The sequence below is a fragment of the Dromiciops gliroides genome, chromosome 1, assembly GCF_019393635.1.
Source record: "Dromiciops gliroides isolate mDroGli1 chromosome 1, mDroGli1.pri, whole genome shotgun sequence".
NCBI lineage: Eukaryota > Metazoa > Chordata > Mammalia > Microbiotheria > Microbiotheriidae > Dromiciops > Dromiciops gliroides.
In genome coordinates this window covers 238,683,157-238,697,662 of record NC_057861.1, presented here as the reverse complement: position 1 = coordinate 238,697,662, position 14,506 = coordinate 238,683,157, and the positions used below count along the sequence as shown (strand labels likewise).

The window sequence follows — 14,506 nt, the reverse complement described above, 5'->3', positions numbered from 1 at the left end:
TAGAAGCTTCAGCACCAGTCTTTGGGCATTAAGCATTTATTAAAGCATACAGGTATTCACAAGGAGTTAAGAAAAGGTCTATCTAGCCTAGAATTCCAGCCTGGTTGGGTTCTTCCTCAAGTCCTCCTCCAGGAGACTGCTTTAATCAGGAACTCTCCAGGGAGCTGATTGTGGAAGCTTTTTATAGGTCTGGAACAGAGGCAGTCCTTACACACTGCTTCAAGCTGATTGGCTGGCATCATCCAAATCCATTGGTTTTGAAGGTGTTCTCAAGTTGAGTTCACAGTCTAGCTTCTGAGAACAATACCTGCTTAAGGGATAGCCAGGTGTGATTACAATCCAGTTAACTTGAAGTAGGCTAATCAGCAGTCAATCACTCTCACTTGATTCAATCAGTCTAGATTAATCTCCAGGTGGGTCTTGGAGTATCTGGGAAATCCCATTATTTCATCACAATTCTAATGGGGGAAGATAATACCTAAAACCTAAAAGGGAGCTGAAAAGCAGAGGAGGTGACAGAGACTGGGACACACAGGTGTCTGGTGAAGAGACATGGTATAAAAAGTCTGGAGGGCAGCCTATAGAGGAAGGAGCCACAGTTGGCCTGGATGCCTTCCTTAGATGGAAAAGGAGGGGAAGAGGAATATGCATTTATTAAGCACTTACTACTTGACAGGCACTATGGGAAGTGCTCTACAAATATGATGTCACTGGCAGTTCTGGGAGGAGACATCCAATCAGAGGGAGAGGCCTCAGGGAAGAGGGGACTTCTGAGGTGTGAATTCTGTGAGGCTTCAGGGTGAAAAGCTTGGAACATAGTAGAGAAGGTCCAGAGGGCAGCATGCAGAGGACCACAGCTTATCCCCTTTCTGACAGACCCACCTGCTCCACTGTCATATTATTTTCCTTAACATTATGTTTTCATGGAGCCAATAAATGATGTTATCAGGTTAAGAGAACATGCTTCCAGGCGTTTAGAGGATACATGTTGGAAAGCAGTGAAAAATCAGGTTAGACAAAGGGTGGGCCCAGAGTATGGAGGATTTTGAAAGCCTGGCAGAGGAGTGTGTTCTTGACACAGCAGAAAAACGAAGGATACTAGTGTCTAAAGAGAAGAGGGATGTAACAGAAAGAATGTTTACGGACAATTAATTTCACAGCAGCATGCAAGACAGAATGGAAGGGGACAAAAGAGGTCAGATAGGAGAGATTTGCTAAAATAATTTCGCCTGGAAGTAATAAGGTCCAGGACAAGGGTAAAAGCAGTAGGAATATTATTCTAGTCCCCAAATCAAAGAAAACCTCACCAATGGGCAAATTTCATAGAGCTCTCTTTAAAAAATTTAAGTCCATTTTAAAATAAAATAAAATGAACATAACCTATTATAGAATTTGACATCACAATTCTTTGTTACTTGAAAACACATAAAAATTTTAAAATTCCAAAAAGTTTACTGCTCTCAAGTGTAGGCTAGTAAACAGAACCCTAAATTTAGGTCTAAGCAACTTAAGACAAAGAACTGGTTGCAATGAAATTTAAAATAATTTTTTTCATTTAAAGGAACATTTTATTCTTATTATTTATGGTAGTGTAGTCCCTAAATAACAATTTGGGGCTAAGATAACGTTCTCACTGTACTGTTTCCATGATTATAATTCTATAAAATTTTCAACACAGCAAAGTTCAGACAGATGGAGACTGAGGGAACTTCAGACCAGTCTCAGTTTGTACTGCATATTCAATAGTACTGCAGCTGACAGAATAAAACTAGTACGACCAGTTGTCTGCAGCAATGCAGTCAATGATGTCACACAGGACACATCAGCAGCAGCAAGAGGAAAAGGCAATAACCTGCCCCACCCCCCAGTCTCTCAGTCTCTCTCTCAGCCTCTGTCTCTCTCTCTCTGTATCTCTCAGTCTCTCTCAGTCTGTCTTTCTCAGTCTCTCTCTGTTTCTGCCTCTCAGTCTCTCTCTCTTCCTCCCTCCCTTCATTCTCTTCTCTTAATGATGAGATGCCCCCCTGAAATGTCACATACAATCCAGTCAATCAGCTCCTGAAAGTCTACACCTATCGAATGACTCATTGGCACAAGCAGAAAACCATCAATCTGTCTAGTTGGAATGAAGTTATGGCCCAAAATAGCTAGGAAGCAGGAGTGGGGTCTCTGCCCCAACAAAGGGATCTTTGATCCTTTGATGGTAATGGGCAGAGGGTTTAATTGTAAAATAAACATATCTAAGATACACTGACATTTCCCAAAAGTAAATTTTCATGGTGATTGAGTGGGATGAGGAGCAGGGGGAGGGGGCAGAATGATGGATGTTACTACTACCACTATTATTTATTTATTTATTTTTGCGGGGTCATGGGGGGGTTAAGTGACTTGCCCAGGGTCACACAGCTAGTAAATATCAAGTGTCTGAGGCCAGATTTGAACTCAGGTCCTCCTGAATCCAGGGTCACACAGCTAGTAAATATCAAGTGTCTGAGGCCAGATTTGAACTCAGGTCCTCCTGAATCCAGGGTCACACAGCTAGTAAATATCAAGTGTCTGAGGCCAGATTTGAACTCAGGTCCTCCTGAATCCAGGGCTGGGGCTTTATCCACTGCGCCACCTAGCCGCCCCTACTACCACTATTATTAATAATAATAACCTCAGTCCTTAGCACAGTTCCTGGCACATAGTAGGCACTTAATAAATGATTATTGATTGATTGATTAATAATATAATTAGCATTTATATAGTGCTTTAAGGGCTTGCAAAGCACTTTACATATGTTATCTCATTGGAAACAAACAACAACTCTGTGGGGAAGACACTATTATTATCTCCATTTTAGAGATGAGGAAACTAAGGCTGAGAAAGATTAAGTGACTTACCCAGGGTCACACAGTTATTAAGTGTTTGTGGCAGGATTCAAACTCAGGTCTTTGTCTCCAGAAAGCCATCCAGCTACCTACCTTACAAATACTATTTGTATTTGTATCCCACCAGGGCAGAAGTAACACAGGTTGCTCTTTACCCACTATAGGACAAGCAGATGAAGTGGTCTTTTGACTGGCTGTTAATAAACTTCTTTCCCTACAGTCTTCCATGTTCCCTGGACAAGAGGTTTCCCTGGAGCCATTCCCTATCATGAATCACCCACTCCCACCCAAGATCCCGCATGGCACAGTGCAGAGGGGACTAAGGATCAGGCCTCCCAAGCTTCACTCTGTCCCTCATGACCATAAGCCTTTCTCTTCAGCTCCAGAGCCTGTCCACTCTATTCTCCCACCTTAGTCCCCGTTCATCACCCATACCCTCCTCATGCCCCCACAGGGGTAGGGCCTGGGTCTCCTAACAGTCTGATTCCAAGTGGTAGAGTCATATCCCATAACCGTCCTCATACACCAGAGCCTGACTCTTCCCCAAGGGCCAAGGAACCATAGGAGATGTAAGGCCACTCATTCAAAGTCACCAGATTTTATGTTTCTATTTTGTATTTGTTTTTCATTCAGGGGTGGGAGGTTTCCATCTCTCCTGAATGAAAAACAAAAACAACTGAGCTGCATGATCTCGGGCAATGAGAATGATAATAATGAATACATCACTTCTCTGTAAGCCCACAAGGTTGTTATAAAAACCTTTTAAAATATAACATACAAAAATGTGAGTGGATATTATGACTACTTTTCTGGTCATACAGTCCTCTTATCTCACTACCTACTGCTCATGTCCTTGCCTGGTGGCCAAGTCACCTGATCCAGGAAGGCTGGGAACATGTCTCCATGCCTCCCTAGCTTGCACGCCCCTCTAGAGAGAAGAGAGGAACACCTATAACCAAAACCTGAATACTGCCATGCCCAGGAAGACTACTTCTCATAGGAAAAATGTCCATTCAAAAAACCTAGAAAAAAATCCCCAAATGCAAAATCGACACAGAAGAAAATAAGATGGTAGCCCAGTGGGCTACTGAAAAGGCAAGTTAAGCACATTTCTATTTTATATAATGCTGCCTTGAAATATATGTGAAGCTACTCAGCAAAAAGCTATTTCTGTTGGAATCTGAGAATGTCTTGTCTGTCACAATTTCATTTCAACATCCATACGAGGTTGTTTCGCTGCAGAAAGAACCAGGTAGGTACATTGTCAAAACAGCAAAGACTAAATATAACTCAAATGAACTGATCCTGCAAAAAACAAGAATTGACGAAATAATTAACTCATGCCTCAACTTTTGTCTAAAAGTAGCTTTCTTTCCAAGAGGCTTTTAAGTATCATAAGGAAGGCTTATAACAATAGTATGAGATCCCTACAGAAGACGCCTTTGGTCTCCTGTTATTGAACAAAGAATTCCAGATAAACTCTATTACTCTTTCATTTCTGGTGCATATTAGTGGGTAAAGGAAAATGATTAATTTTTTTAAAACAATAAATGTTTTTATTTAAAGTTTTGAGTTCCAAATTTTATCCCTCCTCTTCTTCTTCCCTTCTCCCCTCCCTGAGGCAGTAAGCAATAAGATACAAGTTATACAGTGCAATTATGTAAGACATTATCATATTAGTCATTTTGTATAAGAAAACTTGAATAAAAGAAAAAAATAAAAGGAAGTAAAAACCAGCATGTTCCAGTCTGTTCAATCAATATCAGTTGTTTCTTTGCAGGTGGATAGTATGCTTCATAATTAATCTTTGGGGATTGTCTTGGATCACTGTATTGCTGAGAATAGTTAAGTCATTCACAGTTCTTCAAAACGATTAACTTAAAAAAATATTATTTTACTATTCCCTTTTTGCAGCCCAGTTCATCACCAGTGTCTTTTGAATTGTAGGCCCTTCACCAGACAAACATTCAACGTCCATGTTATTAAGTTACTAGAAAAGATTTGAGATGATGAAAATGGAAAGATCTAACATGGGTAGGTTGCATCCACGTCAGTGAAATGTCAAAGTCTTATTGAAGTAACATATTAGAATTCAAGAAAAAAGCAAATTTAATTTAGCTTGGCCCATTTGGAAACCAAAAAATTTTTCTAATACCGTATGAAAATGACTTCAATAAAATACCTCATATATTTAAAAAAAAAAATGACTTCAGAATGTTGTATGAAGAGGAAAGTTTGTATCTCAACTAAGTAACAAAATATCCTTCACAACTTTAAAATTAAATTTAGTTTTGGATTTTTTTCCTCGAAGATTTGCCTATTTATGGGATAGGTTTTTACTAGAAGTATTGGACAAACTCTTGACAATGAATATCTGAAAAAGCAGTTTATTTTGCTAAATTTAGACATTACTTTCTGCTTAGGAAATCAGATACTCTTGGATGATTCAAGGGAAGAAGTACATAGAACTTTTCTATAACCAAACCAAAAAAAAAAAAAGAGAGATGTGTTTACATTTTTTAAATGAAGGAAGATAAAACTCTTCTTCATTCATGGAAACTAAATTATTAGTAATGTCTTTTTTTCAGCCTTCAAAATCTGCAAATCTGAAGACAGAGCTCAAACCAGTAATTTCTCATTTTAAGGTTCAGGACACCACACTGGTTCCCAGACAAAAAGGAAGTATGCAACAGAAAATAATGTCTGTCTTCACTTTCATCACCAATATGAAGGGACTGTCTAAACACCGCTGAGACAACAGGATGAAGCAGAGACAAACAACTACTACTACTACTACTACTATTTTGTCAAGTATTTGCTCACTGTGTTTGGTTTACCTTTCTTAAGTGGTAAGTAACAATAAGAAGCAACTCATACCCTATATTTTCAGAGGCTGAAATATAAGGCCTTCTAAAAAAGCAGAATACTACTGATAATCTACCCAATGAAATGGGGTAAAACACTGAAAATGTTTCCGAATTACCTGACAACTCTTGTTTCACAAAAGAAAGTACAGCCAAGTAAACCTGACAGTCTGCTATAATTATTTGCCTCTGAAGTCGATCAATCATAGATGGTGCAGATTTTCGGGCATCAACCTGTTTCGAAAATGCAAAAAAGGAAAGGAAATGTCATAATAAAACATCGAATTAGCAATCCTATGTACTACTCTTTTTTAAGATATCTTTTCTTTTCCTTGAATGAAACAATTCCAAAATTAGAACTGTGAAACATAATTGCTCAAAAATGTGTCATAATTTAACAGTGTTTTACAGCTCCTTTGATATGACTTGTTATTTTAAGAGTGTTGCCTATAGAATATTTATCCAAATTTATAAAATTAGAAGGAAATATCTTAAAACATTATGTAACTAAAGGGGAATTTTAAGAACCTGTTCAAGTCTGCATATCTTTCTTTACCTTGTTGATAAGAATAAATTTTTATCACTTTGTTTTTTATTATTTTTCCAGTGTTCCAAATCCCCCACCTCTCAAAGAAGGGGAGTAGTGCTGTTTATTACATCTCTTCTTTGGGGTAAAGGTTGATCCTTCTAATTTTGCAGTTTTCAGTTTCTTTACTTTTTTGCTAGTCAATTATCATTTATGCAGAGCTAATAGAGGGAAATGGTGGTACAAATTAAAATAACAAGAATCTAAAAGTTAATATATTTGCCACCCTAATTATGTTTTCTTTAGGCTTATACTAAAGTTAGATTTTTATCCCACAGTAACCTGGCTCATGGTAGATAAGAGGTTGGAAAGTATGTGAATTGGGGGTGGAAATACCTAGGAATCTAATGGATGATTGATAAAAGAAAAAAAACACTCAGCTGAGCCTTAAAAATAAGCTTTGGAGAACCCACAAAGGGAAATGACTGTTTAGTCGAAAGTAAAATTCACCCCCTCTCCACTATGTACTTTTAGGAAGGTGGGGGGAGGGAGGAAAGGGCACCTAAAACTTTGATCTATATCAGCATTCTATCTACTATATTACTGGGAGAGATTTACTAAAGTTAAAAGGTAACGCTAAGTAATATAGTAGACAGAATGCTGAAACTGTAGTTAGGAAGAACTGAGTTCAAATGCTGTCTAAGACACTGAAGAGCTGTGTGAATATGAGCAAGTCATTTAATGGCTCTCAGCCTCAGTTTCCTCATCTGTAGAATGGGAATGATAATAGCATCTACCTCTCCAGGTCGTTGTGAGGATCAAATGATATACATTAAGTGTTTTACAAATCCTAAAGCACTATAAATGTCTGTGTATTAGCAACCATAAGAATAGTAATAAGAGGTAGGATTTGTATAGTACCATGTGCCAGCCACTGTGCTTAGGGCTTTATGAATGGCATCTCATTTGTTCCTTCCAACGATCCTTCAAAGTGGGTGCTATTATTGTCCCCATTTTACAGATGAAAAAAAGAAGGCAAACAGAGGTCAGCTGCATAGCTCAAGATCAGAAGCATCCTGAGTCTCCCTGACTCCAGGCCCCAGTGCTCTAATTATTCTACCTCTTAGCTGCCTTCCTTTCACAGCAAACACGCTTGGAGTGGTGTGGGAGGAGGGATATTATTTTCTAAAGATGAAAACAAGATGTGGTCTACAGTTTGCAACTAAATATGGGACATTAAAGCTTGTCTAATGAAATTTAAACCTAGCTAACACAGGTAAGGCTGAAATAGGAATTTGTGAACAATTCCTAAACTTCTCGTTTCTATGTTAAGCATCATCTTATTATGTTTTTCTGATGGGACATGAGAGATAGGGGTTAATGATGAAAATAGCTGGTATGACAAATATTCCCTTCTTGTCCTTCTATTCCCAGAGACTCTATCAGTTTTTCTCTTTTCTCTGTTTCTTTAACTAATAGTTTCTTGGGACCACCACCAAAAATACTAATGGGCCCTCCCCTCTCCCTAAGCTTAGACTTAGAAGGGCAAGTAAGGAAGAAACCCAAGCTTTAGGCTCAATTTTGCTTCTTGGAGAGACTGCCCTGTACCTTTAACCATACCGACTGTGGTGGAATAGCAGGAGAAAAGGACTCAAGGACCCAGCACAGTGACCACAAAGTAGAAGCAAAGTAATTTTTTAACAAACTGTTTTGTAAAAACCCAACCCAACCCAACCCCAAACTTCACTGTCTATGGACATTTGGGTTCTGCCCAGCACCCCTCAAAATGCCCTATAATAAAAAGAAAAAAGAGTGGAGGTAACAGTCCCCTCTTTGTTGTCACCCACCCTCTAATATGGGGGGTGGGAACTGTTACTAATTCCTGCTGCAGTGTGCAAGGCTTTTTCTTCTGTCTGTGGTTTTTAGCTATCATAAGACAGGATGTGAGGAGTCTGTCTGACAAAATAAAAGTTAGCCATCAGACACTGAATTTTAAAAGACATCAAGATTTGCTTCTCCCCCAAATAATCCTCTTTTGATGACTCATTTTGTTGTGGCCTTGACCTGGATTCTTGAAGGTTTGTGCCAGGAGAGGTCAGGAACTCATGCTGTAGTAGTTTATGATACTTAAAAAGCTTTTGATCATGAGCCCAGCTGGTTCTCAGAGCCATCTTGCTAAGTAAGGCTCATAACCAGGAGACTAGTCACTAGGGAAGTGATACATTTTTATTTATTTATTTTTTTGCTACAGCAACTCATGAGATGGACAAAATTTTTTTTAAATGCCTCTCAAGGGGGTAGCTAAGTGGCACAGTGGGTAAAGCACCAGCCCTGGAGTCAGGAGGACCTGAGTTCAAATTCTGCCACAGACGCTTGACACTTACTAGTTGTGTGACCTCGGGCAAGTCACTTAACCCTCAATGCCCTGCAAAAACAAAACAAAACCATAAAAATGCCTCTTGAACTTACGGCATCCTTGTGTTTCTGTAGTGATGACAGCAGAACTCAATCGTATGAAGGTGATAAAAATCACACCATTTTTAAAATGTCTGAAAACATTAAAATGTTGCTACTCTTAAAAAGTGAACTTTATTCAACAATTAACAACTTGCCACATTCCTTTAGACTAGTATAATGGAAAGAGTACTAAACTAGGAATCAGATGACCTCAGTTCAAGTCTTGACTCTGTCAATTATTAATTAGGTGATTTGGGGAAAATCCTAAGTCCTAAGCCTCAGTATCTAAATCTATAAAATGGGGGTGAAAATACTCATATTACCTAGTTACTAAAACTGTAAAGCACTACATATATTCAAGCTTTGATAGACCCAAATGATTTATAGAATGGAAGAAAATGAAATTTAATAAAGATAATAGCTTTTTCAATGATTACTAATAATTTCAACTGCTAAATTTGATTTTTTTTTCTCCTCAGTCTTTATCCTTTGCAATTTTTTATACCATTGATCACCATCTAATCCTGGAAATTCTCTCTTCCCTTGGCTTCCATGATACTGCTCTTTATGGGTTCTCCTTCTAGTTGTATGACTGATCCTTCTTTGGTCTCCTTTGCTAAATCACCATCCAATTCCCACCATGCACTGCCCTGGGCCATACTTTTCCTTCTTCCTATACACCATAGTGATCTTGTCTCCTAACCTTCAAAATCCTCTTCTTACTTCCAGGCTTAGATGAGGTACCACCTCCTTGGCAAAGCCTTTCCTGGTACCCCACAGCTGCTAGTGCTTTCTCCCTTCTCAAACAACATGTTACACTTTCATGCATTCATGGTCCCAGCGGAATGTAGGCCCTTTGAGATAAAGACTTTTAAATTTCATTTTTGTCTTTGTATCACCAGTGTCTAGCATACTGCTTTGCACATAGTACAGGGTAGGCCAAAAGTCATGAAGGGGTTTCAATATTTAATAACTCCTTTATTTTTAGTTTTTAATTTATAATACCATAACATCATACACATTATAAGAAATACACATACATATACATGTAGGAAATAAAGAAAAAATAATTTTCAAAAAGTTATTAAAACATCAGAGCCTTTTTTGACTTTTGGCCCACCCTGTAGTTAATAAATTTTAAATCTGAATAAATGTAAAGACTATACTCTGATTCAAAAAAATCAAAAGTACAAATACAGAATAGGTGAAGTATGGCTACATTAACAGATATGGTGTGAAAAAGATGAAGGAGTTCTGATGGCCTGGTAAAGGGAGGCAAAGTCCCGCTGTAGTCTGCCCTTGTGAGATCATACATGGAAAAGTGATTTTCGTTCTGCCTGTTGAATTTTAAGAAGAATACTGACAGTCTTGGGAGTGTCTAAAAGAAGGCCACAAAAACTGTTAGGAGAGTGGAAACCATGTTTATTTTCAGATAATAAGCTGAAGAACCTAAAGAAATGAAACACAGAGAAATGCTGAATCCAGGGGGATGATGTCTATTTTCCCCTTCAAATGAATTTCACATTCTCATGAAGTGTTAATGGCACGAAGGGTGACAGCAGTATAATTCTAGCCTCACCTACTTCTGGAGCGTTGCTGGAAAAGGCTTTTTTCAGAAATATAGGAAATGAAATTAAAATCAGTGTTTTTGAAACAGGACAGCTCTGGGAATGAAATTCTTCAGTACTGGTTCAGTATGGAAGACCTTTGGATGAACCATACTTAGTACAGTAAAATTCAAGTTCTCTGAGGGCAGTCTCTGGCTTGGGTTTTTGTCTTTATATATATTCTTGGTACCTAGCACTCAGCTTGGCAAGTGATAAACATTTGTTGAATATAAATGAATTAAGTGCTTGAATGACTAGCATGGGGAAGATAGATTAGAAGTACTTTCTTTCGGGGGGCAGCTAGGTGGCAAAGTGGATAAAGCACTGGCCCTGGATTCAGGAGTACCTGAGTTCAAATCCAGCCTCAGACACTTGACACTTACTAGCTGTGTGACCTTGGGCGAGTCACTTAACCCCCATTGCTCCACAACCCTCCCCCCACACACACACACATACACACACAAAAGAAGTAGTTTCTTTCTCTGAAAATAGAAATAGGACCAGTGTACTTAAAGTTACACAAAAGCAGAAGTCATTTGGGAAAAGATTCCTAAAAAGTTGAGTAGGTGATTTGGGAGGTAGCGAATTTCATCATCATTAGAAGCCTTGAGCTAGGTGACAGAGTCCTTTCCAATTCTGTGGTTTTGTGATACATATTTTGAAAAGATGATACAGATGGACAGTAAGCCAAGCCTTAGAACTGGGGGAATTTGGAATGGATTACATTTGAGAAATTACCAAGCAATTTTATACAATTCTATAATTACACAATGATCCCTGCTTGCTCCAACACCTATTCTCCAAGTGCTGCTCATGGCTTTCCATTATGGAAAATGTATAGAAAACATGGACAAGAATTACATAGGAAGGAGTATAGATACCAAGGAAATAACAGATCCTAAGTATGAAAGTGTCAATTTTCCTATTCAACATCCTGTTCCTCCCAGTAGAATATAAGGTGTTTCCACTTTACTTCCATATCCCCTCATCAATATTCACAGCATTTTGAATATGGTAGGCAATATGTGTATATGTATGGGTCAAAGCCTAATACCTCTCCTCCCATGTATCAAATTAAATTTGGCTTTTAAAGCTACATAAAAATAAAATCTTTGGATAGATAGATAGATAGATAGATAGATAGATAGATAGATAGATAGATAGATAGATAGATAGATAGACAGATAGATAGATAGATAGAAAGAAATAAAGTCTTATTCCTATGCTTCTTTATGGCATGGGGTGGAGAAACAGATACTAAGTGCTAACCTTGGAAAGCCCAAGTAGTTATTATACCAAGTTGTAAAGGCTTTGCTTAAAGTCGAGATCAAAATTTCATAACCTTTTTTGTATCATGTTTTTAAATGCAGGTCAAGAGTGTTTGTTGAGTCAGTGACTCAACCTAGGTAAGTCTGGCAAGGCTTAAGTACCATGTGATCAATTTTCTTTTGGCCATGGCACTTCGAACCATCTACAAAGGCATGAAAGGGCTAAAACCTGTAAAGTTATTAAAAGTGTGTACACCACTGAAACTTAAGATCCTAATGATAACAATATCAAACATGACTAGTGTTTTATCTTAGTCATCTATCTCCATGTTATCCTTACAACCATCCTGTGTGGAGGATAAGAGAACTGAGATACTAACAAAAGTCATAAAATGAAAAGCTCACAGATTTCTGTCCTAATGAAGGCCATTGAATACCTTCAGGAGAGCAGAGTTTATAAAGAGAATGCAGGGGTGGTGGTAGGGGGGAAGGGAAGCTAAGCTAAGCTTCATTCACAGAAATGAGGGCAATTTCATTCTGATGTTTATCTCTTCTGTGATCAAATGTACTAAATGGCAATTTGGTGGGGTTTTTTTTTAAGTGATTTCATTGACACAGGCATTCTTTTCCATTTTTTCTAAAAAGGCAAAATCTTGGCCACACAGTAATTAATTTCCACTACAACCCCTTCTAATCCTCACCCCCCCAAAACCCCAACATTTCTCATTAAGTCTAATTCGTTAGAATTATTTACCATTTTTAAATTGTGGAAAGATTTGGCAACCTGATAAAACCTATGTATCTGGATCCTTTCTCAGAATAATATTTTTAAATACATAAAACAAAATATTCAGGATTACAAAGGAAATCGATTATACTGAAAGTTATTCAAAATATATATTTTTTAAAGCAGGTTCACAGATGCAGGTTAAGAAACTCTGCCTTAAACTGAATTGAGTTTGAAGCTTTAAGAACAGAGGATTTAAATGAAAAACAAAACTAAAAAGGAACAGGACTATTAAAAAAAATTTTAACCTACTTAGAGAAAAATAACTCAGATAAAACTATTATGAGGTGAATAATAATAGGAGTGAATTTGACTAATGGTTTGTCTACTGGCTTAACAAAATAAATATGACAAAGAGATTCTGCATATTGCCAAGAAAGCATAAAGTTATCCTGGCAAACCTCTAAGTGTCTTTGTTAAATGATTTTTCTCATTGAACCCTACCTAAAAAAAGTCATTCTAAGAAGATGAAATAGAGCTTACCTAAGTAGTTACAGAAATGACTAGTGAAAAACATCATGATCACAGTAAAAATTACTATTAATTTTAGATAGTTGAAAATAAAATTTTAAGAATTCCTTGTAATAAGAAAGAGGGACATAAAAGTTTCAAAGTATCCATAGATAACTTTCAGATTTTAGCTACTGTGATTAACATCAACCACTAGAGTCATGATATTTCCAAACTTTTCACAGAAATATTCTGTGAAAATATTTTAAAAATGTTTCTAGAATATAGTTTTAGGGAAAAGGCTAAATAAAATTTAGTAACTTATGATAAGAATTCCACAATATCTTTTAAAAATATGTCAACACTTCAACTCATATCCTACAAGTATATTTAAAATAGCAATAGGGGGCAGCTAGGTGACGCAGGGGATAGAGCACTGGCCCTGGATTCAGGAAGACCTGAGTTCAAATCCAGCCTTAGACACTTGACACTAGCTGTGTGACCCTGGGCAAGTCACTTAACCCCAATTGCCTTACCAAAAAAAAAAAAAGTAAAATAGCATTAAGAAAACAAAGTTCCAAATGCATGCTAAAAATTCAATTCAACAAATGTTAAATACCTATTTTGTGCAAGACATTATACTCGAAACTGGATAATAAATAAGACTTCTTTTAAAAGAATGTATGTTGGGGCAGCTAGGTGGCGCAGTGGATAAAGCACTGGCCCTGGATTCAGGGGGACCTGAGTTCAAATCCAGCCTCAGCCACTTGACACTAGCTGTGTGACTCTGGGCAAGTCACTTAACCCTCACTGCCCCACAAAAAAAAAAAAGAATAGAAAAAGAATGTATGTTGATGCTAAGGAAAAACTACTGAAAAAATTTACAAAGTACTATAGTTATATATAACATTATATTATATAACATATATTATAGTTGATATACATTTTTATTACTTTACCTCATTATATCCTTTTTCAAAAAAGAAAACAAGAACCACACTGTGACAGCATTGAAAATATTTTAGTGCTTAAATGATGTTTGGTAATAGTTTGTGGTGCTTTTAAATGGACCAATACAAACAGACTGAAAAAAATCCTGACAATGCTTTCCTATTTTTTTCCTTGTACTCCTGAAACCATAAATTATGTACTATGTGAAATCTCAGGATGTGGAAAAGGTTTTGTTCTTTTAAGAGTAATTAGTCAGGGCAGCTAGGTGGCGCAGTGGATAGAGCACCAGCCCTGGATTCAGGAGGACCTGAGTTCAAATCTGGCCTCAGACACTTGACACTTACTAGCTGTGTGACCCTAGGCAAGTCACTTAACCCGAATTGCCTCACCCCCCCAAAAAAAAAAGTAATTAGTCAAAGATATTCTTCAAGTGTCAAAGGACAACTGGAGAATAAAGACCATCCAAATATTAAAAATGCCTTCATGAGAGAGAAATTAATAGCAAACTTTACCATCTTTCCCACCCTAATTTCCAACAGCATAAGTGCCAAATTGCTGACTTTGAGAAGTAACTAGCGGTCCTTAGTAACTAGCTCACTTAGGGGTCATCTGGAAAACTGTACAAGGGAAGTAGAATAGATACCTCTAAACATGAAGCTTACTTCTTAAGCCAAATTATCACCTTGCATGTACAGAATCCCCATCTTACTGAATACAATGAACTGA

General features: G+C 37.5%; 1 protein-coding gene across 1 annotated transcript in view; it reads right to left on the bottom strand.

Moving 5' to 3' along the window:
* TTC39C (tetratricopeptide repeat domain 39C) overlaps window positions 1-14,506 on the bottom strand; it is a 117,968-nt gene that overhangs the window by 68,591 nt on the left and 34,871 nt on the right. The window contains 1 exon segment of the mRNA XM_043977314.1: window positions 5,854-5,968. Within this exon segment, the coding sequence (XP_043833249.1) occupies window positions 5,854-5,968 (115 nt within the window).